Source organism: Numenius arquata, chromosome 22 (assembly GCF_964106895.1).
Source record: "Numenius arquata chromosome 22, bNumArq3.hap1.1, whole genome shotgun sequence".
Lineage (NCBI taxonomy): Eukaryota > Metazoa > Chordata > Aves > Charadriiformes > Scolopacidae > Numenius > Numenius arquata.
In genome coordinates, this window is record NC_133597.1 from 4,069,468 (window position 1) to 4,086,859 (window position 17,392).

The 17,392-nt window shown below is 45.7% G+C and overlaps 1 protein-coding gene across 1 annotated transcript; it reads left to right on the forward strand.

Moving 5' to 3' along the window:
- The first annotated feature begins 993 nt into the window (after positions 1-993).
- CRTAM (cytotoxic and regulatory T cell molecule) lies at positions 994-16,017 on the forward strand. Its single transcript, XM_074162495.1, has 13 exons — positions 994-1,042; positions 4,294-4,440; positions 7,018-7,170; positions 7,384-7,515; positions 11,491-11,661; positions 12,201-12,266; positions 12,446-12,511; positions 12,740-12,847; positions 13,822-13,893; positions 14,150-14,257; positions 14,664-14,810; positions 15,195-15,278; positions 15,887-16,017. The coding sequence occupies exons 1-13, from the start codon at positions 994-996 to the stop codon at positions 16,015-16,017; spliced, it is 1,434 nt and encodes a 477-aa protein (XP_074018596.1).
- Positions 16,018-17,392: the final 1,375 nt, after the last annotated feature.

Here is a 17,392-nt window from a genome sequence, read left to right on the forward strand (position 1 = left end):
CATTTGTGCTAAACGTTGGGCAGTTGCAGAGAAGTGCCAGAAGAGGATCTGCCAAAGCCTTTTTTGGAAATCAGCACACATGGCTACATGATGAAAAGAGGCTCTGCCTACAACAGGCTTGGATAAATCTTATGGTGTCACTGGGCATCACACACCCAGGAGACACAAAAAGCTTCACTATGCCCCAGACTGCTCCTGAAATCATCCCTGCAAGGGGACACAGGAAACCCAGATTCTGCCACCAGCCCTCCGGGACCTCCTTGATGTAGTCATCCCTCGAGGCCACGCTCTGGTGCTCAGCGAACCTTTCACAATCACCTCACCAACACCCTTCACTCCCCAGAGAGCCACAAACCACACACAGCACATCACCTTCCTCTTGTTATTTATTTTGCCGGGATCCCTGCGAGCAGAGCAATGCAAACCTCCCATGCACGCGGCAGTACAAGATGCAGAGCGACGCAAGACTATTTTTCCAGGGATTTAAACCACACAGCCGGGTTTTCAAGCAATCTTGCCAATGACTGCACTATGGCGGTGTCCACCAAATAAGCTCTGCCTTCCTGGGTGCCTCCCCACCTTGGGGAATTAAATCCTGCGCAGCGCACATCACTGCAGCTGGGGTCCCTGGTGGGGTTAGCCCGGGTCCCCAGGGCCCACGTTTCTCTTTACCTGCTTCCATATACATCTCCCCCACAGGGACGCTGAGCGAGACAGAGCTGGAGGGGGTGCAAGGTGAAGTTCCCCTAGTCCTGTCGCCCACCAGTTCCATTTTAGGGACTGTGAGGTCACCGATTTCTCAGCAGTCGCCAACACGTGGGAAAGGTGAGACGGGGGAGAAGAGAGTGGAACAGCAGCGGGAAGGAGAGGAGGCAGAGACCCCGGCAGCGATGAAGTCATGGTAAATCCGCTCCCCCCCCCCGTGCTGAAAAGGGACGGGCTGCACATGAGAGGAAGCCAGCACAGACCGACCTCCTGCGCCCACACCACAACATGACTTTCACCGGGGTGCTGCAAGTCACGGCTCTGCTCCTGATGCAAGGTAAGCGATACGCCTGCTTTTACACCATCTCCCCTTGGCGAGAGAACTCGATTTCCAGAGCTCCGGCACACCTTGCGCAGCTTTGCTGTTGTCGTGTTCTTATTGACAACGCTCTTTTGTTACCCGATCTCCCAAGCATTCTGGTGCTCAATTCCAGCTGACTCCTAAGCCCAGTATCGGTGAGACCAATTCCCATCCTAGCAACTGGTGGCATGCTCGTGATGGTGAAATCAAAAGATTTTCCCTTAAATTTGAATAGCAGATCACCGCTTACTTTCCATGGCTTGGATATCTGCTTATGCCTTTCTTCACATATTGTGTAAAAAGAGGCTGATATAAGAAGTCAGAGTAATTTAGAAAGCTCTTGCAAAGTACTTTGGAAATGAAAAGCACTTTAAATGCTCAATCTCCTTACTCCTACTAGAGGATGCAGCTTATCCCTGCTTTGCTAATCTCCTCTCTTTCATATACAGGAGAGTGTGTAAGGTTCGTATTTGACCACGTCAAATAGGGAAAGGCTTAATTTTAAGTAAGGAAAGCAGCAAGACAGCGATCTACAGCTCAGGATCCTTGCAGGCTTCACTCCTGACCTTCGCAGGGGAATGCACACTCCATCCTGGTGCTGGCCCGAGCAATGGTCCCTCTCCCTTCTTAACAAACGCTGGAGCAGGAACCGCAGCAGCGCTACTGCTGACGCTTTGCTAATGCTTTCACACACCAACATCTTGTTAACAGAGGCCACATCAAATTTCAGGGTCTAAACAGCGACAAAGCATTCTGTAATACCGTACGCTTAGGGTATTTTATTACCATTGATTGCGTTTAACAGAAGCCAGGCCTTAAAGAGCTGTCACTCTGTCCCAGCTGAACAAGAACCTGCGGCGCCCTTTAGACTTGTTCCAAATCCGCAGCTTTCATTCCGTTTCAGTGTACAACCTCTCTTCCCCCGGTACTGCCACAGACTCCTGCATGGATGAATTCATACCTGCTCACAACCGCTAGCTGCTCTCGGCCATCAGAATTAGTTCAGGCTCCCACATGCAGGTCTGCAGCCAGAGGTCAAAAATAACTCATTAAACAGGATGTCTCTATAGGCTACAGTTTTAAAGATAACTCTGAAACGATGCATTGAGTGCGCATCACCACAACAAATTCTCTGTGCACTTTCCGCTGGCTAAAATAATAGCGACCGGGGGCATGGACCATCCTGCTGACTTGCACCCTGCAATTTCTAGCAAGAATGTTGCCCTTTCTTGCCAAGAAGGTGGATATATCACTGTACTTGATGCCAGGCTAATTTTTGCAGGTAGCCAGGGCACCTGGGACCTACATGGTACAAGAACCACTGGAGCATCTCCCACACCCCAGTGACTGTACTGTGGTGGGCTACAGTGGCTTGAAGACCACAGCCACGTCAAAGTGCCCCCCTATACGAGGAGGGAAATTTGACCTCTGAGTCATGGTCTGAATGAAGCCATGGTCTCTCATGGAAATTACAAATATGGTCTGTTCTGGAGGCTGCTTTTCTCTGTTTTAGATAAGCAAGCAACACTTTCTTGTTCAGTCTTGCTGTTCTCACCTCAAAAGGTGCGATTTGAAAGACCCCACACGGCTGTTAGTGACAGGAAACCGTCACTACGAAAAAAATGCAGAAGGGCCCCGTGGAAAACCGCAGACAAGGCCCTCTCGGCTGCCTTAACATCATGAACCTCCTGACACAGGTCTTCACAAGTGGAACCCATGCAAGGAGCTTTTCCTTTTGCTATCGCTCCGCTGTGAACTACCCCCACGTGGCACAAGCCCTGAGAAACCACCTGAGGCACTAATTCTAGGAAATGGAGGTGGAATCAAGAGGAAATATAAGCCAAAGGCACTGATGTCCCATATGTGACAGTAAATCAGTTACAGCCACTCTTAAGTTCAACAGGGCTTCCCCGGTGCACAGCAATTCCATCGAACCCAACCTGTGGTGTCTCCTGGCACCGTGCAGTAAGGACAGACATCAGACCTGTATCACACAGCTTCTCCTGAGCTAAAGCAGCATACTTATAAATTCGGAAGTAAAAATACTGAGGTATTACAAGGAAATCTCTTCTACAAGCTTATAGACTCCAAAGCTTAGATAGTGAGAAAAGATAAAAGGTCCGTGGTGTATTTGTGGAGACCCAAGCTGCACCACTGACCATTTTTCTGTGCCACCTCTGGCCCAGGCAATGTCAGGTGTGCCCAACTCAAGGGTGAGGTGTGGGATCCCCACGGGAAACCACTGTCTTACAGGGACACAAGTCCTTCTTCTGATGTGAGTGGTAAAGGATTAGGTCCAGCAAGAATGCCCTACAGTAGCTTCATTTCTGGCATATTTTAAAATGTTTTTAAGAAAATGAAAAACTTTCCTGAAGCCCAGAGAGATTCATTTCCCCAAACTGCGGTGCTCGTGTATGCAGTAGGAACTTGCAGCAGACAGCCAGCTGAAAAATAACATCAAAACACACGGAACAGGAATGAAAAATAAAACCCTCCTACTGCCTATTTACTTAACTCTGACCCAGGCACTGCTCTTAGTAATTTCTCCAGGGCATGCTGTTTTCTGGAGAAGGCAATTCATTCCAGGTCATCAAATATTTTCACAAAGTGTATTATTTATCTTAGAATGTCTGGAGAGAAAAAACACACTTTATTGCCCATCTGTAAAATGAACTGCGGGCGAGAGAATGAAATTTCATTTTAGTAACCTACACCAGGCCAGCTTTGTGGATCTTATCTCCAAAGAAGTTTCAAAGCTGGTTCAAAGGAGTTGCAGCGTTACAATTTCTGAATAAAACAGCTTCATTTTTCAGGGTATTGATCATTCACTGCTCAGTCACACACACTGGCAAATCACGTTCAGCAGCTCCAGAAGGGAATGCGGAATAATGAAAATTAGTGTTTGTGTTAACATACAGGGAGAACGTGCGTTAAATGGGTCTGCTATCAATTCTTCATTGACTCACACGGAATAACATTTAATAACTAAATCTGGTTGTGTTAGCAGATGAAGATCACAGACCCTTGGCAAATGTTTTACCCAGTCACTGCGATGACCTGTCTAATCACTGTGATTTATTTATATCAGTACAATCATATTGGCAAGTTTCCTAACATTCCTTTACACCCTTGAAAAAAGGAAACTCGACATCTTAACTCTGTCGAAACGCTGTTGCTTTAATTCACGTCACATTTTAACACTTGTTTTTTCCTCTCATCTCTGGCAGGGCATTTTCCAGGAGCTGGCAGTGAAACCGTAACTCTAAAGGAAGGAGAGGACCTCAATCTGCGCTGCACCCTCAGCGGTGACGAGGGTTCTGCCCGGCAGTGGTTAAACCCTCGTGGGTTTGCCATTTTTCTAAACACCCAGCGGGGTAAGTGTGAAAACCAAATGCAGCACTTTCCACTTGGGGCTGGAGGGTCACTCCAAAGTGGGCTTTCCGAGCTCCCACCCGTGGCCAGGCTGACTCACCTGCTACCCGACCACTCGAGATGGTTTTACACTCAGCCCCTTTCTGGCAGGAAGCTGATGAAATGGAAACCCCCACAAGAGTGGTCAGGCACCAGAGCTTTTAGCCATGAACTGTAGTTACCACCAGCATCAAGAGATTAGCACAAAAAGTCACTCTTGCCTTACAAGAGAGACAGGAGTGGACATGCCTGAAAGCCCTGGGCACATTTCTGCTCACCAGGGAATTCGATGTAGTGCATCAAGAGGACTTTTTTTTAAAACAAGCAGTGATTTCTAATACGTGCTGACAAAGCCAAAGTTACAATTGTTGTGTTCCCTTCCACCCCCTACACCTCATGTCTCTGTCCTTCTCTCTCCTCCTGTTGGTCCAAATTCAACAGCTCTGCAAGATGAGGACCACCTTGGTCCTCCCCGTTTGTACAGTGCCGAGTCAGCATCCCTGCTTGTTAGAGCCTTTAGGTTTTAATGATAATAATGGCTGGGATTTATCCAAATAACACTGGGTACCCAACTCCCACTGAAACTGCCCAGTAACCAAGGGTCCTCTTTGGCTGCTCTGGCAATCCCAGCCACCGGGTCTTGTCACCTGCATCAAACCAGCCCACTAATATTTCCTGCAAGTACTGCCAATATTTCTGTACAGAAAACGTCATGAGTAACTCCTGCTGCTATTTACTCAGTTACAAGAGCAAGCGGGATGAGTGTTCTTTAGCATGTTTAAATGACTCACACGTTTACGTATTAGGAACTCTTTCCTGTGGAATCCAGGATCCCAAGCTCTGTGCTCTCAGTATAATGCATGCGAACCATTAGAGGCAAATGGGATCTAAAAAACCTCGGTGCTTGAGCCACTGACAGCTAATCAGTGTGGGAAACAGGGCCATTGCAGCCCACCCTGGGCTCCTTTGACATCCAGGCTTCCAAAAACCCCATTCCCCATTTAAACTCTCCATCGGTTATCTCTATTCTTGACCTATATAGGTATGTTCTCAGCATTTTACACTGTAGAGGTAGGCGAGAATTCCTTCATTTATGCCAGTTCTCTACAGCCACAAACACTCTCTTTCTATGCAAACAATTTTGAACTGAGACACTTCATTCTGCCCATATCCAGTTTTAAACATCTCCATCTTTTAATGGCTCTAGCCCTTTTCGATGCATAAAGTTTTGCTGAACTGACACAGCAATTTAGTAAGGTTAGGGAAAAATCGGATCCACTGCTATCTATAGGAGTAGACTCTAAACCAAGTGAATAAAACAATACCTGTCTTAAATCACCTGAGGATTCAAACCATAGTTTCAACATCCCACGATTATCCTTCTGTAAGATGCATGATATAACACCCACAAGGACTAGAGTTTGCAAAGCTTTTGGATCATTGATAAGTCAGACGCACTGAGTATCTTCCTTTCGCAATACAAAAGAAAACAGTCCTCATTTAGAGAATCACCACTGTGAATCTGTCACATTGCTTCTCCAATAAACCACTTCGTAAATCAGTTCCCTCCAGTTTCACTGTAGCTAAAAAAATGACAAGCTAACTACAAGTCTTACACCATGGTGATTTCAAAATCCTTTAATATTTAATCACTTCCATAAATTATAGTACTGCTGTGATTTTCTCCCAAATCTGTATTTTTACAAGACCTCAGCTAAAGAAAAAAAAAAAAAAGGAAAAAAAAACCATAGGTTTTGAGGTGTTTCCCTAATGACTGGTACACTTCCCCAGTTTCATTTCAATTTAAGGGCAGAAAGTTACACTTTCTGTGCTGCAATTGTCAGAAAAGTCCATGTGACTTGCTGGCCTGACCCCGAGGACTCCCATGGGTCATCCAGCAGGAGGAACAAAGCAGAGACTAGAAAGTCATGAGAGAAAGGGGACTGTATAGCAAAGTACAGATATCCTAGGAGATGGTCTCATTAAAATCAAGGTAATTAGACAAGCCAACTAATAAGCAGTTAATAAAGAGGTGTGTGCTAACCATAGTGTTCATTCATATATCACAAAATACACCCAAAGAGGGGAAGTGATTTTTTCAAGGCCAAATAAATGCTTGGGAAAGGAGAAGGTCCTCAGTTCATGCCTCCATGCTCTATATTCAAAGGTTCTATTACTTTTCTGACCACATATCATGTCCTCACACCCCAATGTTTGTTTATGTTTATCCATCTAGACACTTAAATAACCCAAATTGCTATAATACCTGGGAACACGGGAATAGGATTCCCTGAAAATAAAAGTGAGAAAAAACATGTCATTTTTCCAGCTGGCAGCACACCCCCTCCTTCTTCAGCTTACTGCACTAGTGCAGCACCAGCGAGGAATGCTCTGTGCTAGAACCGCTCCCTTACGTTGTGTGGATGAATTAAAAAAAAAATTAAATAAAGAAAACTATCCTCATTCATTACTGCTGTGATTATCTGTCTTCCTCTTATGTACCAACACACATAGCATGCTGGGTTTTATTTTCCTTACAGCTTTAAGAGATGAGAGGTACAAACTTATCCATTATTCAGAGGATGAATTATCCATCCAATTGTCTAATATAACAGTGCACGATGAAGGCGTATATAAATGCTTCTACTACGGCACTCCATTCCAAAGCGAGAACAAGACCGTTGAGGTATTAGGTAAGTTCCTTCACCTGTTTTGCTCCAGAGGAGCAGAACAACAAAGGCAGCTCCTCAACCCCTAGACCTGCATTTCTGCGTGCAATTATATGGTGCTTAACACAATATAATCCCAGTCTTAGCTCAGTCCCCCCAAATAATGCTGCGTATGATCTGTTCATAAAACCAAGTAGAAAGGTGTGCTCTAACTGATTCTAAATCTTCTTGCTGCAGCTGCTCCTTCTAATCCAGTACTGGAAGTATCCCGAGACACAGAAGGAAGCACTACACTGTACTGCTATACCCAAGGATGTAAACCACAGCCCCAGATTACCTGGCTGCTGGACAACGGGATAGAGCTCCCTGGTAAGTGTTAAAGAACCAGGGATTGACCACCAACAATTTCTTATCAGTCTTGGCCATGTTTAAAAATACTGGCGGGTGAAACACCTTCTGCAACACATCAGCTGGGACTACCATTCGTTTAGTAAAACTTGGTCCCCATGGTGCAGGTTTGGAGGAAAGTCAGCCCTAAATTCCAGTGTTTGTGCAGGGGGGAGGGCCCATCTGCTTTGCTCACATTCAGTGTAGAACACCACCACTTGGCACCAAAACCCCTAGAGAATCTGGAGTGAAATTCCACTGAAATAAAATGAAACCGAAACTCTGAAGGCACAATTTTCAAAGCCCCAATATAAAGTCAGTTAACAAATCCATCATAGCTATTTCCATGTTGTAACTGGTAGCCAGGCAGCTCTCGAGCAGAAGCAAGAGGAGAGCTCAGGAACCACAGCCCACGGCACCCTGTGAGGCTCTCACCAGGGAGATGTCTCCGTGGGTCTGGGTGGACACACGTGAGGAGGAACACAGCCACCACAAAGCTCAATAGAACTCGTGTACTATATAAATAGCTGCTTGGAAGGCCATGCTCTAATAATAACCACCTTATTAGTTGTTAAGCATAGCACAGAGGAGAGGAAATGCACGTCTGTGTCAAAGTGCGAGTAAAACACCCATAGGTGCAAATGTATTTTCCTTCACGTATTAACAAGCTCTTATTTGTATTTTGCATCATCAAGCGACATATACAAAGCTTAGCCTGTAATATTCCTCTCACACACACACCCCGTCAGGCCCCCAAGATGGCTTTTTTAACTCAGAGCTCTAGAAAACGAGAGAAGTGTGCTGGCCTGAATACAGCTAGAAATCAAGACTAAAGGAAAAAAAAGCCCTATGCTTAAAGGAATTGCACTCCAGGGAAGCAGCACAGCTGGCAAGGGAGCCACAGGAAAGGCAGGGCAGAGAACCGTCTGCCATTGCAGGGGGAAAGGTGCTCAGGCCTTGGAAAAATTGGAAAAACAGGTTCTAAAATGCTGTATTGTCACCTGCATCAAACCAGCCCACTAATATTTCCTGCAAGTACTGCCAATATTTCTGTACAGAAAACGTCATGAGTAACTCTTGCTGCTATTTACTCAGTTACAAGAGCAAGCGGGATGAGTGTTCTTTAGCATGTTTAAATGACTCACACGTTTACGTATTAGGAACTCTTTCCTGTGGAATCCAGGATCCCAAGCTCTGTGCTCTCAGTATAATGCATGCGAACCATTAGAGGCAAATGGGATCTAAAAAACCTCGGTGCTTGAGCCACTGACAGCTAATCAGTGTGGGAAACAGGGCCATTGCAGCCCACCCTGGGCTCCTTTGACATCCAGGCTTCCAAAAACCCCATTCCCCATTTAAACTCTCCATCAGTTATCTCTATTCTTGACCTATATAGGTATGTTCTCAGCATTTTACACTGTAGAGGTAGGCGAGAATTCCTTCATTTATCCCAGTTCTCTACAGCCACAAACACTCTCTTTCTATGCAAACAATTTTGAACTGAGACACTTCATTCTGCCCATATCCAGTTTTAAACATCTCCATCTTTTAATGGCTCTAGCCCTTTTCGATGCATAAAGTTTTGCTGAACTGACACAGCAATTTAGTAAGGTTAGGGAAAAATCGGATCCACTGCTATCTATAGGAGTAGACTCTAAACCAAGTGAATAAAACAATACCTGTCTTAAATCACCTGAGGATTCAAACCACAGTTTCAACATCCCACGATTATCCTTCAGTAAGATGCATGATATAACACCCACAAGGACTAGAGTTTGCAAAGCTTTTGGATCATTGATAAGTCAGACGCACTGAGTATCTTCCTTTCGCAATACAAAAGAAAACAGTCCTTAAAAAAAAAAAAAAAAAAAAAAAAGCCCTATTCTTAAAGGAATTGCACTCCAGGAAAGCAGCATAGCTGGCAAGGGAGCCCCAGGAAAGGCAGGGCAGAGAACCATCTGCCATTGCAGGGGGAAAGGTGCTCAGGCCTTGGAAAAATTGGAAAAGCAGGTTCTAAAATGCTGTATGTCTGTGGGAAGATCTAGGCTGTGGGGGACTGTAAGGGCTTGGGAGAACACCGGCTGGGAAGTTATGGACGGATGCATTTTTCCCCCCAGTGTTCCACAAAGAGAGGTTTCCTTAAAGTTGAAACCACCTCAGTTCTGGCCTGACAAAATATATCATTCATAACATCAGAACACGCAACGGGGATGCTAAACACCCTCCCACAACGCACAAAGCATATTTTAACCGGCACTTCTCCGGCACTTCTCCGCATATTTTAACAAAAAAAAAAAAAAAAAAAAAAAACAACAACAAAAAAAAAAACAAAAAACAAAAAAAAACAAAAAAAAAAAACAACCTGTGCTTACCTTTGTCTCCTGCTGGCCTTTGTAGCAGTAGCCCTGTCAGCCACCAGAGCCAGCCCTGGCCACCGGGGGGGGGGGCTTTTGACCTCGCCCACCCACCACCTGGGAGGGCAATCAAGCAGGACCTTGGCCGCCTTCATCTGCGGCTGCTTTTCGGGGGAAGGAATATTTGCATGAAGAGGTGCCTCAGCCTGCCTGAGGCCTGCTGGTGGCAGATGCCAATGGGAACATTAAAATTCAAGCTTTCTGCCCGCGCCTTTCCTTTTTTTTTTTTTTTTTTTTTGACTGTGACCGAGTAACACCCCTTTCTCCCCCTTCCGTTCTCAGCGTTAATCACTTGCTGCAAATATTTATACTAATCAGAAAATAGCTAATACATCTTAATTACTGGCAGCACCTCAGTTCCACCAGGGCTCAGCAGGGGCAAACCAGCTGTAATTACTGAGCCCTTGCTGACAAAGATTATTTTCTTCCTAGCAAAACCACTTTGAAATCATTTTCAGCTCTTACGTGACCCTGCTGGGGAAAAGAGAGTTGAGGAGTACTGGTCTGTGTGATACAGCAAGTTATCTGTAAAGGCTAATTTGGAAAACAAGGAATTTTTTTTCACTTAAGGGTGTTACCAAGGGTAACGGATCAAGAGACCACATTGGTTTGTTTCCAGAGAACCTCTTACATTATGAACAGACAGTAGAAATGATTGTGCCACCATAGTCATTAAAAGTAAACTTCTGAAAAAAACCTCCTGTTCAAGCTCTGAGTCACAGGAAACACACCTTTATTTTTCCATTTCATACAAATGAGTAGAAGTCGGTGTTACCTCCAGGACTAAGAACTGCATCAGACACGTTATGTGGCTCTCTCTAATTCCTTATAGCAAAGCTATTAATCTTTGCATTTAACTTCCCCCAGCTACAAAAGGAAAAGGGTCAAACCTGCATTGTAGGGATGATGGAGGACTTGCACAGGATTTCACAGTTATATAAATGTTTATTTATTACAAATGTAAATATGGCACATCAATATTTATTGCTGATATTGATCAATATGCACAAATACTGCACAACTACTTTTTATGCTTAGGGTAACAAATCCGCAGCTACTAAGACACAAATGCAATGCCCTTGGATCTCACATAGCAGAAGCAGAACTTTTCTAGACCTCGAGCGCGCCGCAAAACAGCGGGTCCTTGCCCTGAGGCTCCCCGCTGCGGGCCGTGCGTGGCTGTGGCACGCAGCAAAGCAATTTACTCTGTTCAGCAAGGACCAAAAGAACCGGTGGGTGTTTGGACGTTTTGCCGCAGTCCCGCAGGGGAATTTCCCCACGTGTGTCATGTCAGGGAGCTGAGGCTTTGGGTTGAGTGCAGGAGGTGCAGCGAGGTCTGCACTTAAACAACTGCCGAGGAAGAAAACATGACCTTGCTGCCTTTGGGCTCCCATGTAATCCATTTACACAATGAACCACTTGTGCACAGTAATCGTGTGCCGCTTTAGCACAGCAAAGTAATGCAGATTGCGCCTGGAAGGTTTTTCATTAAATTGCTCTTGACTAGAAAACACTTAAATGTTTTCCTCCAATGGGTGTATAGGTGACACTAAGCACAAGTTAGAAGCTGATGGGAAGAAATGGACCACAACCAGCACGCTGACGGTCCTCGCCTATGGGCCCAATTCGACAGCCAGCTGCATCGCCCGCCACCAAGCACTAGGAGAAGAGAAGCTGATGGCATCTTTCCGGTTTGAGGACCTCCCTAGGCTGGGTACTGCAGGCTCCTTCAGCAGTGGCTATCCCATTTTACCCCTCCAAGGTGGTGAAAGTTATGCAGATACACATGCAAAGCTGAAGCCCATAAATATATTTTGAAGTGAGAGGGCTACCTGGGGCAAAAGAACTCCAAACTAAGATCTGGGGGCTTTTTTCCTGCTTCTTAACTACCTTAAAATTCATTAAACATTAAGCCACAGTCGCCCAAGCAGGTCAGTTCCCCAGTTCTGCTGCTAGAATTCAGGTGATGTTTGTCCTAAAGCTTTAAACGTAGTTCAAAGTTTATCTCCTCAAGAAGCTGTGAGCTTCCCCTGTCTTCTGCATATTAGACACATCCACCTGGAAAGCAAGCAGGGCGTAAATTAATTGTAAATTAACACTGAAGCTGCTTGTCTAATAATTCTTGAGTTTGCCTTCTGCCCATCTCCTCATCCTTAGGACAGATCTAATTATTCTTACCTTGCTCTTCCTGAGATTGCATGATTCAACAAATGGTTATGCTCTAAAAGTTGTACTGTTGTTGGGTTTTTTCAGTGACAAATCCTGCACCAGCAATGCTAGAGGTGGATACACGTGTCTCTGAGAACGAGCAATCTACAGGTAGGCATTTGCTGCCCGCCCTTTTTTAAATTAATGCACAGGTCAGATAAATACAGTATCTGTCACAGAAAATATCGTACAGTGCCTTTACCTAGAGCTAGGGCTGCAAAAGAGCAGTTGCCATCAGTGCTGGAGGATATTTTGCTTGGCCTTCAGAACCGCTTTGTTTTTTCCCCCAGTGACCGCAGCACAGTCAGATCTGAACAGCAGCACGGCCTCCGCTCCAAGCTACCCACAACATACTGGTAAGGGTTTCACTTTCTTTTTTTCCCCTCATATGATAGCATCAAATATGTTCAGAGCCAAAGGTGGGAGGGTAGGACTGTAAGTCTAACCACAGATCCGACAGAGCACCCAAACAGTCCGGAGCATGAAGCACACCAGAGCAGGTTCCTTTTTTCATGAATCAGTTCAATGGGAAAATGTCTCTTCTGACTTTTGTCTTGTGTTTTGGGGCGGGGGGTTTCCTTTAGGATCTGAACAACCAACCGTCCCTTCTGCAGTACCAGAGGATCCAGCAGTTACCAACTCAGTGTCAACACCAACCCGGCAAATCCTCCAACCCCATGTCACATCTACTTGTAAGTTTGGTCTGAGTTACATGAATTTACCAAACCAGGGCAGAAATGCTACTGAGAACAGAGTTACACTCCACGTTACAAACAAGTGCGTAACATCAAACACGGCGTTTCTTGCTTGTGGGGGGAGCCCTCAGTTTTACAGCCACGAAAGCCGAAGTCTCTCCCCGTAGATGCAGAACATCAGCAGCCAGACCAGTCGCTGTCACAGGACGGTGTCAGCCCAGGCTGGGCTCTCCTTGGACGGTTGCACTAGGTGGCACTGTACAACAACGGTTCTCTCTGCACAGAGCAGCCTGCAGGTCCCAGTTGCTGGACTGAGGAGTTGTTCCCAGCAGAATGATGAGCCCCGCTGCCCAAATGGGTTGGCCAAAACCCACCAAAGGTGCAAAGGTGCCAAGGTGCCTGCTTAGTGTGACCGGCCCTGCAGTGAAAAATCAATCGGCTGTTGTAGAAATACATTAACTCTTTGTTTATCTATGTTTAAACGTGCTACACCAGTGACTACAAACATCGCAGAATGGCTACATCCTGATAAACAATTTGTACATACGTTGATAAACGTAGATTGAAAGCTTGAATCTTTCAACAGGACTTTCACTAGGTGTGTTTACATAGAATCGTAGAATAGTTTGGGTTGGAAGGGACTTTTAAAGACCATCTAGTCCGACCGCCCTGTCATAAGCAGGGACATCTTCAGCTACATCAGGTTGCTCAGAGCCCCGTCCAACCTGAACTTGAAAGTTTCCAGGTGCAACCTCTCTGGGCAACCTGGGCCAGTGTCTCACCACCTTCATTGTAAAACATTTCTTCCTTATACCTAGTGTAAATCTTCCCTCTTTTAGTTCTCTTATGAATGTAAAATTTTGGTAGGCACAGCACGCTTTATCGTTTTAGTTTTACAAATCAATGTTAATGATAATGATATATTGTCCGTATGCATCAGAAAGTCAGAACTCGCCTGTCTGTTTGCACAGGGTCCGAAGTAACATCAGTTGCAGCAGGAGAGGAAGAATTGACTGGTTCATCGAGTTACCATGTCCCCAATGGTACGACCTCACATCATCAGACACGGCGTGGTGGTGGCAAAGGACGGGGATTCTCACACTGGGTGACTGCACCACTGTGAGCTATGAAGACAGTATAATAGTAGTCAAGGATATGAATAAATAAAAAAAAAAAAATCTCCCTTAAGGAAAAGGATCCATGCTCGTTCCCATTTTTGCAAGCAAAAAGGAAAATATGCATTTCTTAAGCATTCCTTTTCCCTTCAGAGAAATACTGTTCCCCTTTCCATTCCTCCAGGGACCGAAGCAGCATTAGTCAGTGGCAACATCACAGAAGAGGAACTTTCCAGCACAGAAGCCCCACTACCAAGTGAAAATGCAACTATGATTTCCATCGTCACCTTCGGTACGAACTCTTTAGTAACAGCTTCCAAACATGCCACGGGCTTTTCTTACACTGGGCTGGTTCTCTCTGACCACGTATCTACCTCCAAACCTTTTTTCAGTACAGGAGGGTAATGCTGGCTTGCAGTCTTGGGGAGAGACCACAGAAACACATTTTTATCATCTAGCAAAAGCTAAATTTTACTGTTTGTTGTGCCAGAGAACAAGTCCACTGATTTCAATACATTCTTCTTGTTCATACAAGAAAAAATTTGACCTCACATCCTAAAATTAAGTCAAATAAGGTGACTTCTGCTGTCCTACCATGTTCATCTGGCCTGGTCCAGGATCTATCATTCTTGTCTTAATTGCCAGAGACTCATAGGAAGCTATTTAACAACACAAACATACACCTGCCTCTTTTACAGAGCAAGATCTGAAGTCTGAAGGCATCAAAAAGAAACAGAATAATCTCCTGCTGCCAATCTTGGTGGCTGCTCTGATTTTCGTGCTGCTTGTCATTGTCCTGCTTTTTATAAGAAAGCTGAAAAAAGCTCATGGAGTGTGGAAAAGAGGTGGGTGATGGCCCTGTCCGAGCAACTGCTGATGCTCCTTTATCAAGAGGGGCTGGAGAGCTGAGCAGTCTCTTAAACAGAGACAAGACAGGACTCCTCCAGCCACCATTTAAGTGTCCTTCTCCCATAGACAGTGACTGTGACTTGTTGCAAACAACTGCATAAGAGTCCCTGTAACTGACAGCCTTGGGCCACACTTCAGCTGACACGAAGTGCCACAAAAGCCAACTAAATTGTTGGCTGAGGCATGTCTCTTAGATGATTGGGATGATTGAACCCCCATTCCATAACTGGTCTCCTGGGATTTTTATGCTCAAGGCAGAGAGTGAGGAAGAGTCATGGAAAAATCCCTCATCGTCTTAATTACATTTGTTTTCTGCACAGAAAATGATGCTTCAGAGCAGACACTGGAGAGTTATAAATCCAAATCTAATGAAGACAGTCCAGGCCACGAGAAGAATGGACAAGGTAAAAAGCTTTAACTAGCATAAACTAATTCCTTTTAGAGCGTTGCTACTGATCACAGCCAGAGCAGATTGCAGTCGGTCTTGCTATACAGAGATATTTACAAATTGCACATTTTAAACCTGAATATTCTAAACCCAAACCTTTCATACCTGGAGGTCCACCACAGATACTATAGCTTCAGCAAGAGTGATGCGGAACTGTACAAAATGAAAATCATTTTCAGCAGGTGAATAAGCCCAGATGAAAAGAATGAGAGAACTTTGCCACCATCTTTCAACACGAGTTTCTTGCAGCTCCTAAACGGTATTAAAAGATAAGGGGACGCATAATTATTGTCAAAGTATTTTCAAAACTTTCCTTCTTTTTCGAATATTTTGAAATACGAAATATTTAAACCACTTCTTGTACAAACTAGTGCCTTGAGTACTGTGCAACTTGCATTAGATCACATCATGCATCTCAGTCTTTGCTGCCATGGATGCCCTAACAATCCCTAGGGATGCATGTCATCTTTTATCATTCTGTAACAGTCTAATTAATACGTATTTCAATCAGGCAGACACAACCCCTTTAAAAAAATCAGTAACAAATGTGTGTTTATCTTTCAGTTGCCAATCAGAAGTCCAACGTGCAGTATGTAACAGAAGAATATGTGGAAACAGCGCAGAAGGATCCAAGAGACAAAAACATTGCATTCAGTGAGAAGCTGTTCGGATGTGGGAAGGAAACGAACGTATAGCAACGGGCAGAAACACCACTGTTCCCCGATACTGATCATCCAGCGTTCAGATATCAGAATGATTTCAAGGAGCAGACGTACGAACAGCAACCCTCAATCCAAAAACCAATTGGGACTGCTTTTCCTTAAACTGTGGGGCAGGTAGATGGGACCGGTGCTCCTAGAAACCTATTAGCAATGGACACACTGATTTACCTGTAATTCTCAGGGGAGTTAATTAACCACTGCCAGAAATAGACCTCATCGATCCCATCTCAGGTCCCATCAGCAATTAGGGTCCTTGCAAGGGAACATGCAATTAGCCCCGAGGCCCACAGGATACGAAGATATTCATGTGATGCTTTGGCCACCTCCTCTGCAAGCGTGGGAGCTGCAAACCAGCTGGGACTTGCATTATCTCGTTCTTACCCCAAACCTGGACATCCAGCTGGATTCAACCAAGCAGGACAGCACCCGGATGTCCAAAATGTTTTAAAAAAGAAGGTTGTTGCCCCTGGCTAGGACTTTGCCTCAGTTCCTCACCTGCACAACGGTAACATCGCGCTCTGCTGTGCATCAGCACCAGTCTCTGGGGGGCCTCTGACACCAAAACATGTGGGTGCTACAGTCTCCCACGTCACCTCATCTGCCAGGGGTGTTACTGAGGGTATGGAAGTCTTCAAAGAAGGGTTCAGCAAAGGCAAAGATGGAGCATGGTGGGACTCCCCAAATCCAGGGACAAACTGCGAATGGGCAAGCTAGGAGAATCACTGAGATGCTACATCTGCAGATCCCTGCCGTGCCACCACCGGGAGCCTTTTCTGTTGAGGAAAGATAAGCCTGAATTCCTAAAATAAAGGAAATTTACAGAAATACAACAGAAACCGGCATTTATTTTTCTCGTTAGAGATTGTTATTTCTCACTAGAAGCGAGGAAAATGCTGAAAACTGGTTTGGAATCGGAAATAAAGAACTGCCCGTCAAACGACCTCTAGGAATAAGCTCATTTTTAGGTGGAAAAGGGGTTTTCCCGCAGCCCCTCGCCAGACCGGGCGCTACCACCCTCCCCGCGGGAGGGGGGGAGGAGACGCGCTTCCTCCTCCCCCCCCCCCCCGCCCCGGCGTTGGTAGGTGCCGCGCGGCGTCCGCCCGTGCAGCCATGGCGACGGGTCGGGCGGAGGGGCTGGGGACCAGGCCTTGGGGCAGAGCCGAGACCTGCGAGGGTGAGGGGACGGGGGGGGCCGAGAGGATTCGGTGTGAGGGGGACTCGGAGTGAGGGATTTGGGGTGAAGGGATCTGGGGGGGAGGAGACTTGGGGTGAAGGGATCTGGGGGCGAAGCCTTTGGGGGGCCGCTTCTGAGGGGGGCTGAAGGCCTGCCTTCAGGCCGGGGAGAGGC